Source organism: Lissotriton helveticus, chromosome 10 (assembly GCF_964261635.1).
Source record: "Lissotriton helveticus chromosome 10, aLisHel1.1, whole genome shotgun sequence".
In the NCBI taxonomy this organism is placed as follows: domain Eukaryota; kingdom Metazoa; phylum Chordata; class Amphibia; order Caudata; family Salamandridae; genus Lissotriton; species Lissotriton helveticus.
The window spans coordinates 1204820856-1204842616 of record NC_136071.1 but is presented as its reverse complement, the minus strand read 5'-3'; the positions used below and the strand labels follow the sequence as shown (position 1 = coordinate 1204842616).

The 21761-nt window shown below is 46.7% G+C and overlaps 1 protein-coding gene across 1 annotated transcript in view; it reads right to left on the bottom strand.

Annotated features, from left to right (window-relative positions):
* The window catches only part of FAAH2 (fatty acid amide hydrolase 2), a 153808-nt gene extending 132579 nt beyond the window's left edge, over window positions 1-21229 (bottom strand). Inside the window, exon 1 of the mRNA XM_078664081.1 lies at window positions 20990-21229. Coding sequence (XP_078520207.1) covers window positions 20990-21193 — 204 coding nt within the window. The 5' untranslated portion in view covers window positions 21194-21229. The remainder of the gene's footprint in view (window positions 1-20989) is intronic.
* Between the last annotated feature and the right edge of the window lie 532 nt (window positions 21230-21761).

The following is a 21761-nucleotide window of genomic DNA, read 5'->3' as shown; positions in this document are numbered from 1 at the left end:
TTGTATGAATGTGACTGTTTCCTGTCTATAACAAGTATTTGCAATGCAATAGGTCTCACATTTTAGAAACTTTGGCCTACTGCTATTATAAATGGCAATGCCTTTCATTATTGCAGGTTTTTAAAAAAAATTATAAAATACATTGTTATTTAAAATGCCAATAGCTCTAAATCTAGCAATTGTGAGACCTATTGCATTGCAAATGCTTTTTCATTTTCTATTGGGTGCATTTGTTGATGACCATATCTCTGTCTCATGACATGTCTTTTGATGTATGCGTCTCAGTGCAGTGGTTTGCTGTGTCTTTATGAGTTTCTATTTGATTATTCATGTTTCTTTTACTGTGTTATGCCTGGTTAGGCCTGTTCTAATGTCTTTAAATATCTTCCATCTGTCTGGGTCTGTTTGTGTGTCTGCACTGCTGGGGTATGTCTAACTTGTTTTTTTTCTGGTGCCTCTGTACAGCTTGGGTTGATCTAATAGGGTATGACCTGGTGTCTCTGAACAGTTTTAGTCCACCTGAATGGGTCTCATCCAGATTTTTTCTTTTCATTTTGGGTATCACCGTGCAGTATGGCGGTCTGCTTTTCTGTGTCTCTGTATAGTGCCTCTGTTCATATTCCTTTATCTTGACACAGTGTGCATGCAATACTGTCCATGTTGTGGAAAAGTAAATTTTGCCATGTTCTGTGTCCCTACGAGTCCTCCATCTTATGTTATGTGTGCATGATTAAATATGCATATGTATCCTGTATGTTTGATTAAAGACGCAATTACAGTTGTGTCCATCACTAGTATGCCAGTTTCCAGTTCTCGTGAAAGCTACGAGTATCAGGCCTATGTAAAGTTACGTTGCCACGTTTCTCAGTGTGCACGTTATTTCATTGTAAAGTCCCCGTTTCTAGGCCTCAAAAGGGCCCGGACACCAGATTCAGCTCCTGTCTCCTGAGCCTCGCTGAGGAGCGATACAGCCCCCACCTGTATCCTCGACCCTTCACTTACTTCCTGCCTCACAGTGCCCGGCTCAGCCTGGCTCTGCCTACGAGTCTGCCAAGAGTATGTTATGATTCTAGTTATCAGTCCAGCCCCCCTTCTCTGCATTCCTAAGCTACTGAATCGCATCAATAGTTTCCGTCATTGTCTAGCCTTTACGTCTCCATGTAAGAGAAATACTGCATTTAATGGTCATTTAATATTCTTCATCACGCACTACATGTAGAATAATGCATGCTCCAGTCTTAGAGTCCGTTAGCCTCTCCCCTCCTGACTCTTAGTTTATATCAACATGTTCTCTAAACATCAGATACTAGATACTGTTTAGGTACATGTCGCCCTGACTCTCCAGACTTCAGTCTCTGCTCCTAGCACAGAGTTCATAGCCCCCAGCTTCTCCTAGTAACACGTCATTGTCAGTTTACGCGCACCATTAGGTTAGAGGTCCCGGCTCCTTAGGTAGCCCCCTCCATGTTTCCGCCCCATTTATGACATATTCTGTTACGTTTACATCACATGTCTATGTATACGCCCCTGTTACACCCATTTTCACCCTTATCTTTCGCGACTGCTATTGACCACACCCACTGCTCCGCCTACTGTAATTCATTATAATGTAACTGTTTTAGTATATATATTTGTGCACTGTTATTAAATGTGTGCCGATTCTGATCCTGCCCCCGGCAGCGCTGCCATCCTGTTCCCGTGCAGGTTGTCCTGTTCCTGTCCTTTATGCTGTATTAAACCTGCAAACTCCTACTACCTCGAATCTTGACTCTTATTTATTGAGCTATCTGTTATTGCTATGTCCAGACAAACCTAGATCCGGTATTATTTATTTATATACCACATAATGGCGCCCGAACAGGTACTTGCCCTTTCCCCACGCGCCGGTGAAGCCACGCCGGCCCCCTGACCCTCTGCAGCCGTGACGGAACCATACCGTGCACGTGCAGATATTTCTGCTTCAAGTATCCCTCAGGCCCACGGAGGAGACGGAGGTGGCGGTCCAGCATCCAGACGAGGCGGTGGAGGAACGCGGCGAGTCCCGACCAGAGCCCAAGCCGAGAGTCCAAGGTCCGAGGTATCCGGAGGCCCACCCGTAACAGAAGTTCGAAGTTCGTCCGTCCGGCGTCGAAGCAGTCCAGTCCAGTCCGAGGCCTTCCGTTCTTGCTGCCCGGTGAGTACCATTGCTGGGGTAGTATCTGGACAGGGTCAATCTAATTGACTCTGGTCCGTGGGTTGGTGGTACACAGACCCACAAAACGAAGTGTCCACTTCGGTGGATGCGGGTCCTGACGTGTCTCTTTATGAGACCGGTAAGTTTCGTACTGTTTCAGCAGTGCATCTAGTTTCTGTTCTAGTCAGTTCTGTTCTCGAGAAAAATTCATGTATTCTGTTTTCAGTATTCCAGGTAGTATTCTGTTCGAACTGTTATTTTAAATATTCTTCATGTATTTTAATGTCGTGGTATGAATGTGAAGTAATTATCGTGTTCATTGTGTATTGTATTGTGTCTAGATTACAGTTCAGTCATGCCCTTATTCTCGAAATTACGTCAGTTAAAAACTAGAAAAGGTCTGCTAGAAGCAGCAGTTCCTGTCCCGCCTAGGGACAGTCCAGGTCATTTTATGTATCAGAAGCATGGCATAAGTGCCATATTATATCTAGATTTATGGGTAGAGTATACCAAAGAGTTAGAGGAAAAGTATAGATGGCCCGTATCAGGTACGTGGGATGCCGAGTGCATCATGAGAGTAGAAGAAGCATTATGGAAAAGGAAAGCCAGACAGTCACAGAAAGATGCCATCGAGTTATGGCGCAAAGAATCTCATAAAAGAACCGAAAAAGAAATCAGAAAGTCAGAACTAAGTAGAGAATCCTTGGAACGAGCCCAAGAAAGGGAACTAATCGAGATAGGTGAACGAGTTAAAACAGAACAGTCAGACAGACAGAGGCATGCCCTCATCAAGGGTATGTATCCTCTTCTTGCCGAGGGCTTGCCAAAAGCGACCCCGGAGGCATCCAGTAATTTTCCGCCACCACTAGTTCTGACTAAGCTACGTCACAAACCGACCGCAGCTGATATTTTCATCTCGTCCTATTTGGACGACACAATCCCGGAATATGCAAATCCTGTTCCGCCAGTCCCTGTAAATCAGGCAATTCCTGCTCCCCCAGACACCGGGGCACCTCTTGCAGTACCTGCTACGGTACCCCCGGTCCAGCCTACATTACAATTTCCCGCCGCACTGGTACGAAGAGTATCAGTCGACGATTCCAGTTTAGGGGCCGCAGGAGGAGGTCCTCCTGGTACCCCGCCACCGCACCAACGTAGAACGTTGGCCGAGTTACATGAATGTGCGTTACAGCGTACGCCCAAATTTAAGTCCGTTGCAGAAATTCGACGAGCTCTCACTGAATGCCGCTATGATCCAGTTGCAGGTGATGATAGTACAGTAATATATTCCATCCGTGTAAGACGGGTGACCGGGTATTTAGACACCCTACCAGATATGAAAGGAGATCTAGACAGAATATATCGTTTCATCCGTACAGGGGATGATCCAGAAAGTATTGGTGAAGCCATGTCTCAAAGGAAAGCTGAGATCCAGCTCATGATATTAAAGTTTCTGATTAATTGTCTAATAAGAGAACAAGATTACCCGACTAAAGATCCGGCCGAAATGAAAATCCTGACAAGGTGGAGTGATAATATAGCCGAGGGTAAACACAAGACTATCAGTAGTATAGAGAGTATGTACAAGAAAATTCGTAAGGAAATACTAAAGTTACACGAACAACGTAAAGCAGCACAAGTAAGCGAGAAAGAAAATGACTCTACCGAAGAGGTAGAGGACGAGAATCCCACTAGAATAGCGTATGTAGGAAAATCTAGATTTCCAGATCGCCATTTGCGCCTAGAACACAAGTCAGTTTTACATCATCCAGCACCAGAACAAGGTTCTCTAGAACAAGTATTTCAAGCTACCGATCACATTCTGAAATCACGAATCGGTTACAGTGAATTAAGTACTATGCATGAACAAGAACTAGCCCGATCAGCAGTCCGATGGATTACTGATTCTACCACTTTTCCAGACGAAATAGTGGCACAAATGTTCCTGAAATTGCCCCCAGCCGAGCAGCGACTGGTGGGTATGTATATGATCCAGCACCTCATTACATTGTATGAGGGTCAACATTCTGATCCAGGTCCGTTACACGATGTCCTGAACGAGTTACTCCAATATAGATGGAAAGGTTTAGGTACCGATTTAATTAGTGTCATTCTAGAACAGCGCCACAAATATAGTATGTTTTTGAACCCGCATTTTGTTCATGTCTCACCTCCAGAAAGTAAACCGTTTTACATAGACAGACAGAATCCGTTACGAGAAGTACACCCAGTTAGGACAACAGATGGTGAAATGCAACGAGTGTTTGTTTACACTCCGATTACAAAGATGGAACTCTTAGAGATGAAAAAGTTAATTCCCTGTCATGATAAAGATCCAGCAGGGTTCCACCGAGAATTAAAAGACATGCTCCGTATGGGAGAATACACGTATCCAGATATTATTAAAATGTTAAAGGTCCTGTTGCCCGCAGGGGTATATGAGAAACTCAAGGAAAAAGATTGGGAGGTGGGAGAGAAAAAGATCGATTGGGCAGTTCTAGAAGCTGAAGATAAGATACGAGTACCAGGTACCGGTCTAGGAGAGAAATGTAAAGAATTACCAGAACTGTTAATACAAGTTTTGCCAAGATTATTAGCCACGAAAAAGGAAGACTGGGATGCAATCTCAGCCTGTAAACAGAAACAAGACGAAGACACTAGTGATTTTTATTCTAGATTCGAGAAATGTTTTAGTATAAACAGTGGCCTCAAGACAAGTAGCGAGTCATACCCTCATCTTTTTGTTACTAAATTAGTCGAGAATTCAAGTCCACAAGTTAAGAATTGAGTTTTGAAAGTCGAAAGTACCTGGCAAGCTAATACCCCGTCCCAGATGTTACAGATGCTCCAATATCACCAGAATAGAATCAGAGAAGAGCAAGATCATGAAAGAAAACGTATGAAAGACACGAAAATGAAAGTACTAGTTGCACAATCTATTCCTCAAGACAGTCAGAAGAGGGGTACGAATCAAGCCAGTCATCCTGCAGCTACCGTTAAAGGGACATGCAATTATTGTAAACAGCCAGGTCATTTCATAAACGAGTGTGCAGTTCTGAAACACAATATAGCTACCGGTAAAACTAAAGAAAGACCACGTCCGCCTAGACAAGAACAAGTTTCACAGACTTCTCAGCCACAGAATGCACAACAGACAGTTCCAGTACCGCAGCCTATTGCTGCAACACAGCATGTTACACAGCAGATGTACCAGTATGCGCAGTCTGAGTATCCAGAGTATCAGCCATATTCATGAAACAGCCTAGAGAGGGAGGTAGGCTTGCCTCTCATAGAGATACCTGTAGATCAAGAGGGTCCCTATGTTCATAGTCAAGTATTAGGGAAAGACAGAAAGTTTTTGATTGATACAGGGGCAAGTAGGACCACCATTAGTCACGCCGAAGTTCCAGGGGCTCCGCTCTCAGGCTCAAGAAATGTTTCCCTTGGATTTTCAGGAAAGCCTATTGTAAATGAGATATCTCAGCCAGTTACTCTAGAAGTAGGTCCATTGTCCCGTACTACTGATCTGTTACTTACGAAGTCATGTCCAGAAAATCTGTTAGGCATTAAGACACTGAAAGAATTAGGTGCAGTCATATGCTGCTCCCCCGAGGGAATACGATTGTTCCTACGTGACTTCAAGGGTCACTATGTATTACGAGATTTTGATCCGAGATTGTCCAATGTTCCGCAGCATCTATGGGCACAAGGTCCAACTGATGTTGGTTATATGCAAATCACACCCCATCGTGTGACTCTCAAGCCAGGTGTAGTGTTACCACGAATCAGACAGTACAGATTGCCACCTGAGGCTGTAGCAGCCTTATCCAAAATTATTGACGAGCTCATCGCTCAAGGAGTAGTTGTAGAAACTGACTCCAATGTATGTAATTCTCCGATCATTCCAGTCATGAAACGTACTGATCCAAATGCACCCCCAGTATATCGATTAGTGATTGACCTTCGAGAACTCAACAAATGTATTATTCCTCAGTACCCAGTTGTCCCAGATATCTCTTCCCTATTGACAGCCATTGATTCTGAAGCCTCATTTTTTACAGTCATAGACCTCAAGAACGCGTTCTTCAGTGTCCCCATTCATCCAGACAGCCAGTTTCTTTTCGGATTTTGTTTAAATGGAAGGAGCTATATGTTCACACGCGCTCCTCAAGGTTTCACAGAAAGTCCAAGTATTTACAGTCAAGCACTTAAGAGACAACTAGACAATATTCACATGCCAACTGACACTGCCCTGCTCCAGTATGTCGATGATCTACTGATCACAGCCCGTTCTGAACGTGCTTGCGAGCGAGCATCCCTTACAGTCTTGTATTTCCTTGCCGAGATGGGGCACAAGGTGTCCCCTTCTAAGCTTCAATTCTGTGTCCAGCAAGTGATCTATTTAGGCCACTTACTGTCCAAGAGGGGTAGGCAGTTGACACCCGACCGTATCCAGTTAATAGCGAGTCTTCCTCAGCCCAAGACCCAGAAGGAGGTACGTGCTTTTATTGGCCTTACTTCTTACTGCAGACAATGGATTCCTCAGTATGCATTTCTAGCTAAACCACTGATACAGTTAACGACACAGGAGGCAGCCGTATCGACTGTCCTCCCTTGGACATCTGAACATACACTTAGTTTCAATGAGTTAAAGAAAGCTCTATGCCAAGCTCCAGTTCTAGCTACACCGAACTACAGTAAGCCTTTTACACTTTTCGTCACAGAACGGGAAGGTACAGCATTATCTGTTCTCACACAAGATCAAGCAGGACAATACAAGCCCTGTGCTTATTTTTCGAGCACATTAGATCCTGTAGCCCAGGCTCTGCCTGCGTGCCTCAAGTCAGTTGCAGCCACAGCACTAGCTATCAGACAAAGTGATTCCATAGTATTAGGACATTCCTTGACAGTACAAGTCCCACACTCCGTGGAAGTTCTTTTAAACCGAACACAGACTCAGCACTTGACAATTGCACGTTTAACAGGTTATGAATTGACACTGTTCCAGCCACACATAGAAATCAGACGCTGCAACGTTCTAAATCCTGCTACACTGTTACCGTCAGGTAATTCAAATCCTGCCACACACGACTGTGTGGAAGTAGTTAACATTATGACTAAGCCAAGACAAGACTTGACAGATATTCCATTACCAGATCCCGACCTGACACTTTATGTGGATGGTTCATGTATGAGAACAAGTACAGGAGAACTAGTAGCCGCGTATGCAGTGACTACTGACACTGAAGTTATAGAAACACACCGTATTGACACCCTGTCTGCTCAAGCAGCAGAGCTAGTTGCTCTGACACAAGCCTGCATACACGCCAAGAACCTGAGAGTTAATGTTTACACAGATTCACGTTACGCATTTGGAGTCGTACACGACATCGGAGTGCTCTGGCAGGAGAGAGGTTTCATGACTTCTCATGGAACCAAGATTCAGCATGGTCTCCTTATTCAAGCTCTGTTAGATGCCATACACTTACCGACATCCATTGCTATCATGAAATGCAAAGCACATACGAAGGTTACTGACACTATTTCTCAAGGTAATGATCTAGCAGATCGCACAGCCAAGCTTACAGCACAGACACCAGACGTTCCAGTAAATAAGACACCGACATACACTCCAGATCCGACTACCTGTATGACAGTTAAGGACCCCACTCAAGATGTCATAGATATCCAGTTACATGCTACTCCCGATGAAATCAAGAAATGGTCCGAACAAGGAGGGGTCCAGACAGATCAGGGATGGGTAACGAAGGGTAAAGCCACATGGTTTCTCCCCGATTCTATGGTTCAAGTCATTATCAATACCGCACATAGTCCAGCACATTTAGGAGAAAAAGCTATGTTAGACAGTATCCAGAACATTTGGTTCAACAAGCATTTACGAGCTGCAGCCAAGCAGAAAGTCCGTACCTGTATGATATGTTGTCAGTTTAATCCAGGTAAAAGTGTTCCGGTGGAACAAGGTGGATTCCAGCCCCCTGACCACCCTTTTGAAGTCCTCCAGATGGATTATATTCAGATGGAGCGATGTCGAGGTTTCAAGTATGTCCTTGTAGTGGTATGCGCTTTGTCCAGGTGGACAGAGGCATATCCAGTCCCAGATTACACAGCCGCGACCACTGCCAAGCAGTTGGTTCGTGAATTCTTCCCCCGCTACGGACTCCCTAGAGTCGTATATTCTGATAACGGCCAGCCATTCTCATCTGAGCTCATGAAACATATTTCCCTTTTGTTAGGGTACCAGTGGAAGTACCATTGTGTACGCCATCCAGAAGCAGCCGGTCTCGTAGAGAGACATAATCAGACCCTGAAAATCCGAATTGCGAAAGTATGTAAAGAGAAAGGTGTGGACTGGCTAGTAGCTCTGCCAGTTGCCTTATTTTATATGCGCATGGTCGCACATTCCAGATCAGGTCTGTCCCCTTATGAGGTCGTATTCGGCCGCCCCCCTAACATGTGGGGTACACCTAGACCTCGAAGTATTACCGATGTTTCAAGTAATATGCTGACAGATTACCTAGCTTCCTTGATGTCTGCCCTCAACTCTTGTCGTTCACAGGTTGCTGCCGCATTTCCAGACAATACCGAGGTGGCACCGCATGAAATCGTTCCCGGATGCATGGTTTTGGTCAGGAACTTTGATCGTTCAAGTCCGCTGGAGCCCCGCTGGAAGGAACCCCGACAGGTCCTCCTGGCCACCCGTACTGCCGTCAAGCTGGAAGGCAGGAAGGGCTGGGTCCACCTGTCACATGTGAAAAGATTTTTTGGATTGAAACCTGTTTCAAAGAACATTTCCGAGGATCTTAAAGACTGCCAAAGTACTATTCTTAAGGACTGTCCCGCAAAAGACATTGCTACGAACCCTTCCCTGTTAGAGAAAACTCCGCAACAGGAGTATAAGCTTAAACTAAGGTCTAGTAAAATAAGTCAGCCAGTTTGATTGTCTAAGTCCTCCCCTAGGTGAAACGGTTAGACCGGTTTCTGACATGTATATAATAGACCCCCACAGAGAGAGAGTTAGTGAGAACTCTAGAAGTTGCACTATTATTTTATGTTTTCTGCTATATGTTAGCATTATGATTTCCTGCACCAGTTATGCATTTTATTTGTGTTTTTCAGTTTCTCATGTAAATAAGTCTGCTAATGTTACAGTAAAGCACACGTTTAGTGATCTGCCTCCTCATGAACTTTCTTATCGTCTTGCTATGCGTAATAACTCATTTATCCGCATGTTACATTATTCACACCAGACCAGCAATGCCACAAATTGTTGGGTGTGTGGTCGACTCCCCCCTTTCCAGACACCGAAGGGAGTTCTGCCACTCTTTCCTTATCCATTTTCACATAATGGTTCGTGTGGAGCATGGTCCACGTTAACGTCATCCTCAACAGATATGTCTTTACTTAACAGTACATGTTTCCCAGACAAGCAAGGTCTTCCCCACAGAACAGGGTTAGATCTAGAGAATGAAGTTTATAATCTAGGTAATTATTCTTCGAATTTCATGGTCCTGAATGTTCAGTCTGATTCTACTCCAGACTTACCTGCTATTTCAGTACTACCAGTCAAAGGTGAATTATGTGTCCGAAATAATGGTTCCGTACATGTAGGCCATAGTGATTGTACTACTATTGTCAAGTATAGTGACAGTGGGAAATCTATTTTCAAAGCTTCACGTCATTCTTATTTTGTTTGTGGTCAGACCGCATATGTTCGTCTGCCCCTCGATTGGGAGGGTACATGTTATATTGCCTTCCTACTGCCACCAGTTTTCCTAGCCCCACCTGACTATCATAGGAATTCCCTCCTAGTACATACTAGACACAAGAGAAATTTCCCGATTGTCGATTATACTGAAACTGCTCTAGAACAATACATAGACATCAATAAAGGTGTCTTCCCCTACTTAGGTACTGTTGTAAATAGTAAACTGATACGTAGATTAACCAGAACACTTGAAGCAGTAGTGATTGAGACTACTTCTGCTCTAGGTAACTTAACCGAAGAACAATCCTTTATGAGAATTGTCGTGCTCCAGAATCGTCTCGTCCTTGACGTCATACTGGCCGATAGGGGCGGGGCATGTAGAGTCATCGGATCTAGTTGCTGCATTTTCATTCCTAATAACGCACCGTCTGTTTATTCAGCTATTACCAGACTCCATAAAATTGCCCATATGTTACACCAAGATCCAGGCACCTGGACATGGTCCGGTTGGTTCTGGAATATAATTTCCGCCTGGGGATGGAAAGTATTGTCATTTCTGGGTATTGCAGTAGCGATCATATTCAGTTGCTGCCTCTGTTTACAATGTGGCCCTGCGATTTGCGGCATTTGTGCTACATCATGTGTTCCTAGTCCCAAGTCCCGTCCTAAATCCAGTTCCAAGAAAACTCGAGACGAGCAAATGATACTGTATGAAATGATAGATGGTATCATGAATATTGATGTTTCCTGATGGAAACGTAGTGACAAGGAGGGAATGTGGAAAAGTAAATTTTGCCATGTTCTGTGTCCCTACGAGTCCTCCATCTTATGTTATGTGTGCATGATTAAATATGCATATGTATCCTGTATGTTTGATTAAAGACGCAATTACAGTTGTGTCCATCACTAGTATGCCAGTTTCCAGTTCTCGTGAAAGCTACGAGTATCAGGCCTATGTAAAGTTACGTTGCCACGTTTCTCAGTGTGCACGTTATTTCATTGTAAAGTCCCCGTTTCTAGGCCTCAAAAGGGCCCGGACACCAGATTCAGCTCCTGTCTCCTGAGCCTCGCTGAGGAGCGATACAGCCCCCACCTGTATCCTCGACCCTTCACTTACTTCCTGCCTCACAGTGCCCGGCTCAGCCTGGCTCTGCCTACGAGTCTGCCAAGAGTATGTTATGATTCTAGTTATCAGTCCAGCCCCCCTTCTCTGCATTCCTAAGCTACTGAATCGCATCAATAGTTTCCGTCATTGTCTAGCCTTTACGTCTCCATGTAAGAGAAATACTGCATTTAATGGTCATTTAATATTCTTCATCACGCACTACATGTAGAATAATGCATGCTCCAGTCTTAGAGTCCGTTAGCCTCTCCCCTCCTGACTCTTAGTTTATATCAACATGTTCTCTAAACATCAGATACTAGATACTGTTTAGGTACATGTCGCCCTGACTCTCCAGACTTCAGTCTCTGCTCCTAGCACAGAGTTCATAGCCCCCAGCTTCTCCTAGTAACACGTCATTGTCAGTTTACGCGCACCATTAGGTTAGAGGTCCCGGCTCCTTAGGTAGCCCCCTCCATGTTTCCGCCCCATTTATGACATATTCTGTTACGTTTACATCACATGTCTATGTATACGCCCCTGTTACACCCATTTTCACCCTTATCTTTCGCGACTGCTATTGACCACACCCACTGCTCCGCCTACTGTAATTCATTATAATGTAACTGTTTTAGTATATATATTTGTGCACTGTTATTAAATGTGTGCCGATTCTGATCCTGCCCCCGGCAGCGCTGCCATCCTGTTCCCGTGCAGGTTGTCCTGTTCCTGTCCTTTATGCTGTATTAAACCTGCAAACTCCTACTACCTCGAATCTTGACTCTTATTTATTGAGCTATCTGTTATTGCTATGTCCAGACAAACCTAGATCCGGTATTATTTATTTATATACCACAATGTTACCATGTTCAGTGTTTGTCTAACTAATTATGCTCTGTTGTCTCTGTTCAGCTTCAATCTGATGACCCGTGTGTGTGTTGTAGTGCCTCTGTACAGCTTTAGTATGCCTCAATGGAGCTGTCCCTGTGTCTCTGAGCAGCTTGTGTATGTACACTAAGCTAGGTAGGTATGTTCCCTTGTCTCTGTACAGATTCGTTTCTAAACTGGGTGTTGTAAATGTGGTCTTCCTTATCAGTAGCATCATGTATATTCTACTTTACTTTAAACTGGCAACAGGTGGATCACGTGACTCGCATGCCTTTACATAGTGCTACGTGCTGCATGCTGACTTGCGATTTGAAACGTTGTAAATGGCAGCTGTTGATATTGCCTAACTGCATGGCTTAACCTAGGATCCAGAATGTTACCACAAAGGAGAATATTGGAAACAAACACTCTCTGGCACTTTAAACAGGCCCATTTCAAAGTGGAACACTCTGCTAAAACCGTTCCCATTAATTTAAGGCTGAAAAGGAATGATTACAAGTAAAATAAAGAACCGCAAATATGCCACAAAATATCTAGTTCCGTGTCACAAAATGTGCAAATGTATGCCGCAATCTCCTGCGGAGTCTGTGTAAACTTGCAGGAGGTTACTTTTTGGCGAGCCATAGCAGATCCTGATGCATAGTACAATCCATCAGGAGATGGTTCTCTCTGCTCTTCCTTTCTTAGTCCCAAAGAAACAAGTCAAAAGTTGGTCTTCCGGTTGGTGTTCCTGTGATGTAGAAGCAAAGAGCTCTTTTTGGGTCAAGAAGGTGGAACCGTTCTTCCTACTTGGAAGGAAGAGGCGGTGCATAAAAAGCAGGCAAGTTGATGGATTACCCTATATGAAAGAATGTGGCTACCTTGGGCAGGAATGTTGCTTTGGTTCGGAGGACGAAGTGTACAGAGTTACCACAGACAATGCCTGTGGTTCAGTCACTCTCCAGACCGATGTTATGACAATAAGGAATAGCGTCTTGATGGTTATCAGATGAAGAGGACAACTGTGCATGGGCTTGAAAGGAGTGCACATAAGCTGGGTTAGAACCAGATTAAGGTCCCACTTCAGCATCAGAAACACCTTCAAAAAGCACATCGCAACAGGTGATTTGAAAAGGGCAGGTTGATCAGATAAGCGTAGAAAAGCCGAAAGAGCTGATAATGAACCTCTATCTGTGGTTACAGAAAAACCTTGCTGGAGAGTTGAAATATAAAAGACTGTCAGATAAACCTACTGGCAAGGGTTAAACGTCAGGATGAACACCAGCAAAAAACATCGGCCAGCATATATAGTTTTGGTAGATCGATGCCTGGCTGCTAGAATAACACCAACTACTTAAGGAAGATCAAAAGCCATCAATTGTCTCCACTCATTCTCCAAGAATGGAGGTGTAGGATATGCAAGCTCAGGTACAGAACTAAGCCTTGCTGCTGTGATAGAAGTTTCTCCCTAATGGGCTGCCAGATTGGAGGACAAATGCTTATAGCCAGAGGCTCCGAGTACCACACTGTCCTCGCCCAGTATGGGACCACTAGGATGACTTAGGCCTGGTCTTACCTGATCTTTTTCAGTTCTCTGTGAAGTAGAAGGAAGGACTAAAAGGCATACAGAGGTCCTGAGCCTGAGTGCAGGCAAAAGGTGGATACTAGAGAGGAATTTCTTGGAAACCCTAGCTCGCAAAATCTTGGACACTGCTAGCTCTCTGCTGTGGCGAATAGATAAAGCCAGGGTTCTCCCCATTGCTGGAAGACAAACGTACCACCTCCGAGTGTAACCAACATTTGTGATCTGCTAACCAACAGTGGCTGAGCTTGTCCAACCTGGCCTTAAAAGATATTGCAGGGTGGTATGCAGCGAGGGAGATGACATCCATGCTTTGCCACTTCCATAGATGCAGCACCTCCCGGCACACGATCCACAACCCCATACGGCTGTTTGTTGCAATAGGAGAGGAGTTGGCCTAACGGCTAGGGCAGTCATCCTCGAATCTGGGGAACTGGGTTCGAGTCTCGGCAACCACGCTGAACATCCTGTGATTCTGGGCAAATCACTAAATCTCCCCGTGCCTAGCAAAAAATGAATGTGTCCTCATGTAACGCAACTGGTGCTATGTAAAGCGCCCTGATACCAGATAGCTTCGGGTCAAGTTTGCGTTATATGAAACTCCGTAAAATAAAAAAAATAAAAAATAAAAATACCACATTACGGTCATGTTGTCTATGAGCACCTGTACCCGTTCCTTACTTGATGAGCGGGAGGAATGCCTTCAGTGCCAAGCAAATCCTTGACAACTCCAGCAAGTTGATGTAGAAGCAAGGTTCTTCCAGAGACCAAAGTCCTCTGATCTCCAAGTCTCCCAGATAATCGCCCCCAAATCAGTAATAATGTACCCGCCACAACCGTTAGTTCTGGTTATGGTAGGGGGTGGGTCTGCCTCTGGTCCAATCGCAGTTTAGCAGCCAACACTGCAGGCCTTTCACAATCTCCTTCGACACCAGGATGGAGTCTGACAGACCGCTATAGCGCTGATCCCACTGAGACTTCATATCCCACTGTAGAGCTCGCATCTGCGACCTAGCGTGGTTGATAAGCAGGATGCCAAGAAGCATCAGACCCAAACTCACTGGGACCCAGCGGCAGGTTGAAACATCAGAATCATAGCCCAAATGTCTTGGACTCGTTGAGGCGGAAAGATGGCTCGCAAAAGCACTGTATCTAGGATGGCTCCAATGAAGGGGAGTCGTTGTAAAGGAGTCAGGTGTGACTTCTGCACATTGATGGAAAAAACCAATGATGTCAACAGGTCGGCCATCGTCAGGAAGTGGATTAGAACTGCCTAAGGCAAACCCACCTTTAGCAATCAGTCGTTGAGTTATGGTAAGACTGATATCCTCAAACCCCGCAGATGAGTTGCAACCACCACCATGACTTTGGTGAACACCCAAGGTGCATCGATCAGGCCAAAAGGGAGCACCAAGAACTGGAAATGCTGGAGGCTACCTGTAACCACAGAAAGTGTCTGTTGAACTGACGGACAAGGAAGTGAAAATAAGTGTCAATCAAATTAAGCGCTCACTACCATCCAGTCTCCTGGATCCAAGGCAGACTGAACTTTGGCCAAAGTAAGCACTATGAATTTGTCCTTCCGAAGACAGAGGTTCAGAGGGTGGAGATCTAGGAGGAGACAGAGGCCTCCATCCATTATCTCCACTAGAAAATAAAGGGAGTAGCAACCAGTCCCGGTCTCCAATGCTGGTACCCTCTCTACTGCTCCCTTGGCCAGAAGTCCTCCTTGGAATATAGACAAGTGATCCTCCGGGAGATGTTGCAGTGTAGGTTGCAAGTCCAGTGCAAAAGACAGGAAGGGTAGAGAACAGCCATGGTCTTTGATCTGGAAAGCCCATTAATTGGCAGTAAGGCTTCTTTAATCGGGGAGGTCGAGTACCACTGACGGTAAGTTAAAGTGGCTTTGCTACAGCTGTGAGAAGGAGGGAGGGGTTTGGGTACAGTGTTGTCCCTAAGGGCCTGGAAGCTGACAAACTGTTCTCCTACCTCTACTTTGAAAGGATTAGGTGAATTGCTGCTGCTGCTATTGCATAGGTCCATACTGGCACCTCTGGTGGTAATCCTGTCCGAAGTCTCGAATGGGGCAAGTGGTATGGTGAAACGGGCGTGTAGGTGGAGCTACACCTAAAGAGCAGCCTGTGTCATTGCTCTCCTTGAAGCGTTCTAAGGTCAAGTAAGCCTTTTCCACAAACAGGTGAGAAATGTTGAATGGCATGTCCATGAAGAACTGCTGGATATCGGAAGTGAAGTCTGTAGAGTGCATCCAGGTGTGGCGCATTAGCACCCTACTGGTGTCGACTACCCAACCCAGACAGTTTTGTGTCCGGGCCAGACCTGATGGCGTATTTCACAGCATCTTGACTGTCCAAGATGAGTCGTTGCAATGTGAGGCGGAAGCCATCTGAGACAGCTGGCAAAATCTATGCCACTTTGTCCCACAGTACTTGTGAATACCTGCCCAGGAAACAAGCGGTAGTCACTGATCTCAGTCAAGGCTGACGGACAAAAACATGTGTTTTACGATTGTTTCCATTCACTTTAATTCTCTGTCCGGGGGAGTTGTTGGGAATGCATCTGGGTTCAGTAGACTGGGGGATACCTGCACTACAAAACTATCCAGGGTGGGATGTTGTAGTAAAAAAATAAATAAAAAAACACCTGGATGCCATGGAGCAGGTCTATACCACTTGCCTAATGACATGTGGTATGGCAGATGAGGCTTCTGAGTGGTTTATGCCGGGTTGAGGACTTCTGAGAGCACAATAATTGTGACCTCTGCTGTTGGCAGGATGACATCTAAGGCTGCCAACGTCCTCCTAATCACTGTAAAGAATTATTTTTTGCCATAGAGGGGTTAGGTGAGGACAGGCCAATGTCTCAGGAGGTATCTAGAACACAGGCATAATTTAGACCTTCATAAATATCCACAACATCATGAGAAGTATCCCCCGGCCCTCATCAACATATGGTGTATAGTCCGGGTCAGAGTGGTGTCCATGATGGGATTCATTTTGGAGTCTGATAAAAAAATAAACCTTGTGTGTCTGGCATCGGGAAAATGCTCAGAGACGTCAGTCTGGGTGCTGCAGGTGGTATCCGTCATGACGCCGGCCACGGAGTCAGTGCCAAAGTAATGTCGCAGAAAGTCATGGAGCCAGATCCGAATGTGGGATTGGCGTCTGATTGAGGTCAAGTGGAGTGGTTGTCGCCAGGGATGGAACCACCAGCGGGAACACATCCAGCATTCACCTCAGATCCATGGGACCTGAAGGCGTTTCAGAGGGACACGAAGAGGTACCAACAATGTTGGAAAGTGTTGATTCCAAGCATTGCCCAACTCCAAAAGGCAGGATTGGCAGGACGAAGGGATTCATGCTTGGAATTTTTATTTTCTTATGGAATTTCCTGGACTTTCTTGATTCCAGTGACCTGCATAACCACCAGTCACGGGAGAGAGCTCAAGAACTACAGTACGACCATGCTTGTGTATTCAACTGAAACTGCGTCTTCGACTTCTTGAGTTTTGCAGTATCAAGTTTTGCCTCTTGATCCCGAATGGTCTTCTTATTTATTTTAGCACTGTAATAGCAAAACTTTGTGTTTGGTGCCGAGAAACCACAGATCGTCTTCGTGGGTGTCAATGATTGACATCTTGGCACTAGAGTGCAGGCAGTGAGGGGTGAGGGAAGCCTGATGATGACACTAAAGTGCAGGCAGTGAGGGGTGAGGGAAACCTGATGAGGGCACTAGTGTGCAGGCAGTGAGGGGTGAGAGAAGCCCTGAGGCTGGCACTAGAGTGCAGGCAGTGAGGGGTGAGAGAAGCCCTGATGACACAAGAGTGCAGGCAGTGAGGGGTGAGAGAAGCCCTGAGGCTGGCACTAGAGTGCAGGCAGTGAGGGGTGGGAGAAGCACTGATGACACTAGAGTGCAGGCAGTGAGGGGTGAGAGAAGCCCTGAGGCTGGCACTAGAGTGCAGGCAGTGAGGGGTTAGAGAAGCCCTGATGATGGCACTAGAGTGCAGGCAGTGAGGGGTAGAGAGAAGCCCTGATGATGGCACTAGAGTGCAGGCAGTGAGGGGCAGAGAGAAGCCCTGATGGCACTAGAGTGCAGGCAGTGAGGGGTAAGAGAAGCCCTGATGCTGGCACTAGAGTGCAGGCAGTGAGGGGTAGAGAGAAGCCCTGGTGATGGCACTAGAGTGCAGGCAGTGAGGGGTAGAGAGAAGCCCTGATGGCACTAGAGTGCAGGCAGTGAGGGGTAAGAGAAGCCCTGATGCTGGCACTAGAGTCCAGGCAGTGAGGGGTAGAGAGAAGCCCTGATGATGGCACTAGAGTGCAGGCAGTGAGGGGTAGAGAGAAGCCCTGATGATGGCACTAGAGTGCAGGCAGTGAGGGGTGAGAGAAGCCCTGATGATGGCACTAGAGTGCAGGGGGTGAAGGGTAGAGTGGAGGCAGGGAGGGGTAGACAGACTGTACCATTAATGCGATCCGGCATTAATGGTACAGTACTAAAATGGTTCACCTCCTTCCTCCAACATCACTCGCAACAAATTAAAATCAACTCCTGTCTCTCGAAGCCAACAAAAGTTACACTTGGGGTACCACAAGGCTCGATCCTCTCCCGGTCCCTCTTCAATTTCTTCATGGAGCCCCTCACAATCATCTTGAAAAAAGTTGGAGTGAATTACCACCTTTACGCGGATGACACCCAAATCTATTTCAAAATCAAGTCTCCCAATGACATCCAACACCTCAATACCACTCTAACCGAGATCCAAACTTGGTTCAACGTTAACCACTTAGAGCTCAACCCAGATATAACGGAACTAATCCTATTCTCTCCAAAAAGCAACCATTGTCCTATCCAAGAGTGGTTCAAGAATCTGGTTGCCCTAAACTGCCCCCTCTTCCTACCCGACTCAGTGAAGTCTCTAGGCATCACCCTTGACAAGAACTTATCAATGGAGGCCCACATCAAAAACTCTGCAAAAACTGCTCTTTTCTCTCTAAAACACCTCAAGAAATTGAAGCCTTTTCTTCCCCAGGATGACCTCAAGACAGTAGTCCAATTCCTAGTTTTCTCTAAAATCGACTACGTTATGTTATGTTATGTTATGTTATGTTATGATCATTTTTAATGCGCACAGATGCTCCAGCGAAGGAGCGTCCTGGCGCAGGGAAAGGTGGACACAACACAACACTAAAAACCAGAAACAAAGAAAAAACAGGAGTGATTGAAACCAAAAATTAAAACAAAAAAGTTTTCAGAGCCCTACGAAAAGTTAGTAGATCATCTAAGAGGCAGATTTCTGAGGGAAGCGCGTTCCAAAGAGTCGCGGCTCTCACTCGAAAGGAGCGTCCACCCATCCGGCTGAGTCTGAAACGTGGGACAACCACTAGGGATTGACCAAGAGATCTTAGTGGGCGAGTTGGAACATAGGGAGAGACCAGTTTGTTAAGTATCTCTGGTGCCGACTTTTGTAGAATTTTAAAGACCAGGCTAAGAGCCTTAAAATGAATTCTATTTTTGATCGGAAGCCAGTGCAAGGACCGAAGAGTATTAGAGGTGGGACAGGTCCGAGGCAAACCGACCACCGCCCTCGCCGCTGCATTCTGTACCCGTTGTAGACGAAGAATCTCAGCTTGGTTTGCTCCTAAAAGGAGTGAACTAGCGTAGTCCAACCGGGAGATAATCATCGCTTGGATGACCAGCTGTCTTGTCGGGGCGTCAAAGAATTTAAGCACCGGTCTTAGCCCGCGGAGGACCCCAAAGCAACCTGCCGCCACTCTCTTGGTATGGGTCACAAAGCTTAATGTGTGGTCAAGCCACACTCCCAGATTCCTAAGTTCCAAGACTGGTGTAGGGGCCGGCCCCAGTTCAGGTGGCCACCAAGTGTCCCCCCAGCGGTCCGCATCTCTTCCAACGATCATCACCTCCGTTTTTTTCGCGTTCAGCTGGAGACAGTTGTTATTCATCCAGCTGGCCACCTCTCTCAGCCCGTTTCGGAACCTGGGGGCATCCTGCTCGGCATCCCCGCTGATCGTAACCGCTAGCTGAGTGTCGTCGGCATAAGAGACCATGGTTAGGCCCCACTGCCTGGCGACCTCAGCCAGCGGCTGCACGTACAGGTTGAAAAGCGTGGGACTCAGCGAGGAGCCCTGGGGAACCCCCAGGTCCAAAGGATGGTACTTGGACTGAAAAGGAGGGATGGTAACGCAGAAGGAGCGATCACTGAGGAAGGAGCGGAACCATTGCAGAGCCGAACCACAGATGCCAATGTCCTCTAAACGGTGTAGAAGGATGCGATGGGACACGGTGTCGAAGGCAGCGCTAAGATCTAATAGAATAAGCGCTGCCGTTTGACCTGCATCCAACACAATCCGCAGGTGTTCAACCATTGCCAGAAGGGCCGTCTCCGTGCTGTGACCAGCACGGAACCCATTCTGCATGGGATCGAGGACATTGGCTCGGGTCATGTGCTCCGCGAGGGCCAGATTTACATGGGCAAGCCATCCTTACAGGGACTCCAAAAGCTCACCTAGCCCCTCTAAGGGCAGTGCTGAACATGGCCGCTAGACTTGTATCTGGAGTTAAAAGATTTGGACACATCACTCCAGCTCTCAAGTCCCTCAATAGGCTTCCCATGGAAGGGAGGTGTATTTACAAGCTGGCCTGCATCACACAAAACCCTTCACTCTCCGGCCCCCAACTACCTGAACAACAAACTGGTAAGAGCAGGAAAATCCAAAACCCTGAGAAGCTCCAACTCACTCCTTCTCATTCCGCCGAAAACGAAAAAGAAAAAAAAAACAATACCGATCGTTTTCCGGCAACGCTCCCAGGATATGGAACGCTCTCCCGGGAGTCCTAAGATGCAACCCCTCCTTCTCCTGTTTCAAAAGGGACCTGAAACTCCATCTCCTAAAATCTGACCAACGTCAACGAACCTAGTCTTCAATATCCGAGCTGACTCCCGTTCAAGGAGAGTTGGTGAACGGACGATGCTAATCACCTTTTTTCTTTTTATTGTTCTCTCTCCCTCCGTTGCACTTTTATTTATTGTTCATGCTGTATTCTTTATCCGTGGTTTGCTTACTCACTGCCGGCCTTCTATGTAATGTAATGTCCTTCTGCTGTTTACTGTGTGTATGTAAAGCGCACTGATACCTACGGGTCGAGCTGGCGCTATATAACACTTTTAAAATAAAATAAATAAAGAACCATTGTTGCTAGGGGTGCAGTGCTGCCAGAGATCAGGGCTGGAGTTCTTTTCTCTGAAGCAGGATACATACATCCTCCATCAGGAGCAGCCCTGCAGCCTCATCCCTCATCACAGCCCAATATCCAATCAGAAAGCCGGGTGTTGTCCCACCTTGGCCAATGGAGCCCCCTCAACTACAACTCCCAGCATCCCTTCTCATCACGTGACGCGCAGCCGGGTCCATGTGACCACCACGACAGGGGGGGGGGTCGTTGCCTAGGAAGCTCTGGGGTCCTCCCGATAAAGCCACACCGCCCCACAATGGCATCCACCGGTACCTGTCTGCGCCGGATCCTCCGGGCCAGCTGCACCCCCGGCAGTAGAAGCAGTGGTTCGGTCGGGGGCTCCACAGTCAACGGCCCGCCCCCGCGACCCCCAACCGCCGCTGACAGGCGCGCGACCAGGGCGGAGAGCGCGAGCAGGGAGCGCGAGAGCGCGCGCAGCAGCAGCACCAGGCAGCGCTCCAGGTGGGACAGAGCCATGGCAGGAGTGACTGAGTGACAGCCGCAGGGGGCAGTCACAGCCGGGCCGGGGGCGGGTGGTACACCGCGGCAGCACTGCGCATGCGCAGCACAAGCGAAACTGCCGCCGCCATCTTCGGCGAGACCGCGGGTGTTGTGCCTGACCCCAGCATGTCCGCCCTCTCACGTGGTGCTAAACAGCGCGTGCCCTCAGTGCGGCCATCTTGGGTGAGGATTCAGGCTGCAGGTCAGGCTAAGAGCCACCTGTGCATGCCTAACCTTTACAGGACTGCCTAGTTTCCAGCCTGCTTAGGTGTGACTATTCCATGTTTACAGTGTGTCTTATGTCTGACACCTGGAGTGACGCTTCATCCTAAGCTTATTTATTGCCTTGAAGCAGATAAACAGCCATAGCTGTTCAAGACAGGGCCCTCAGTACTGCCTTGCTCTAAGCACTGCCAGCAGCATGCCCATGAGGGATGCTGTCAAGAGACGGCTGACTGGTCCTTTACATTTGGGTGTGTGAAGATCTCATTCACATCAGAACTTTCCTTTGCACTCTCTGTCATTCTGCTTCAAAAGTACAAAT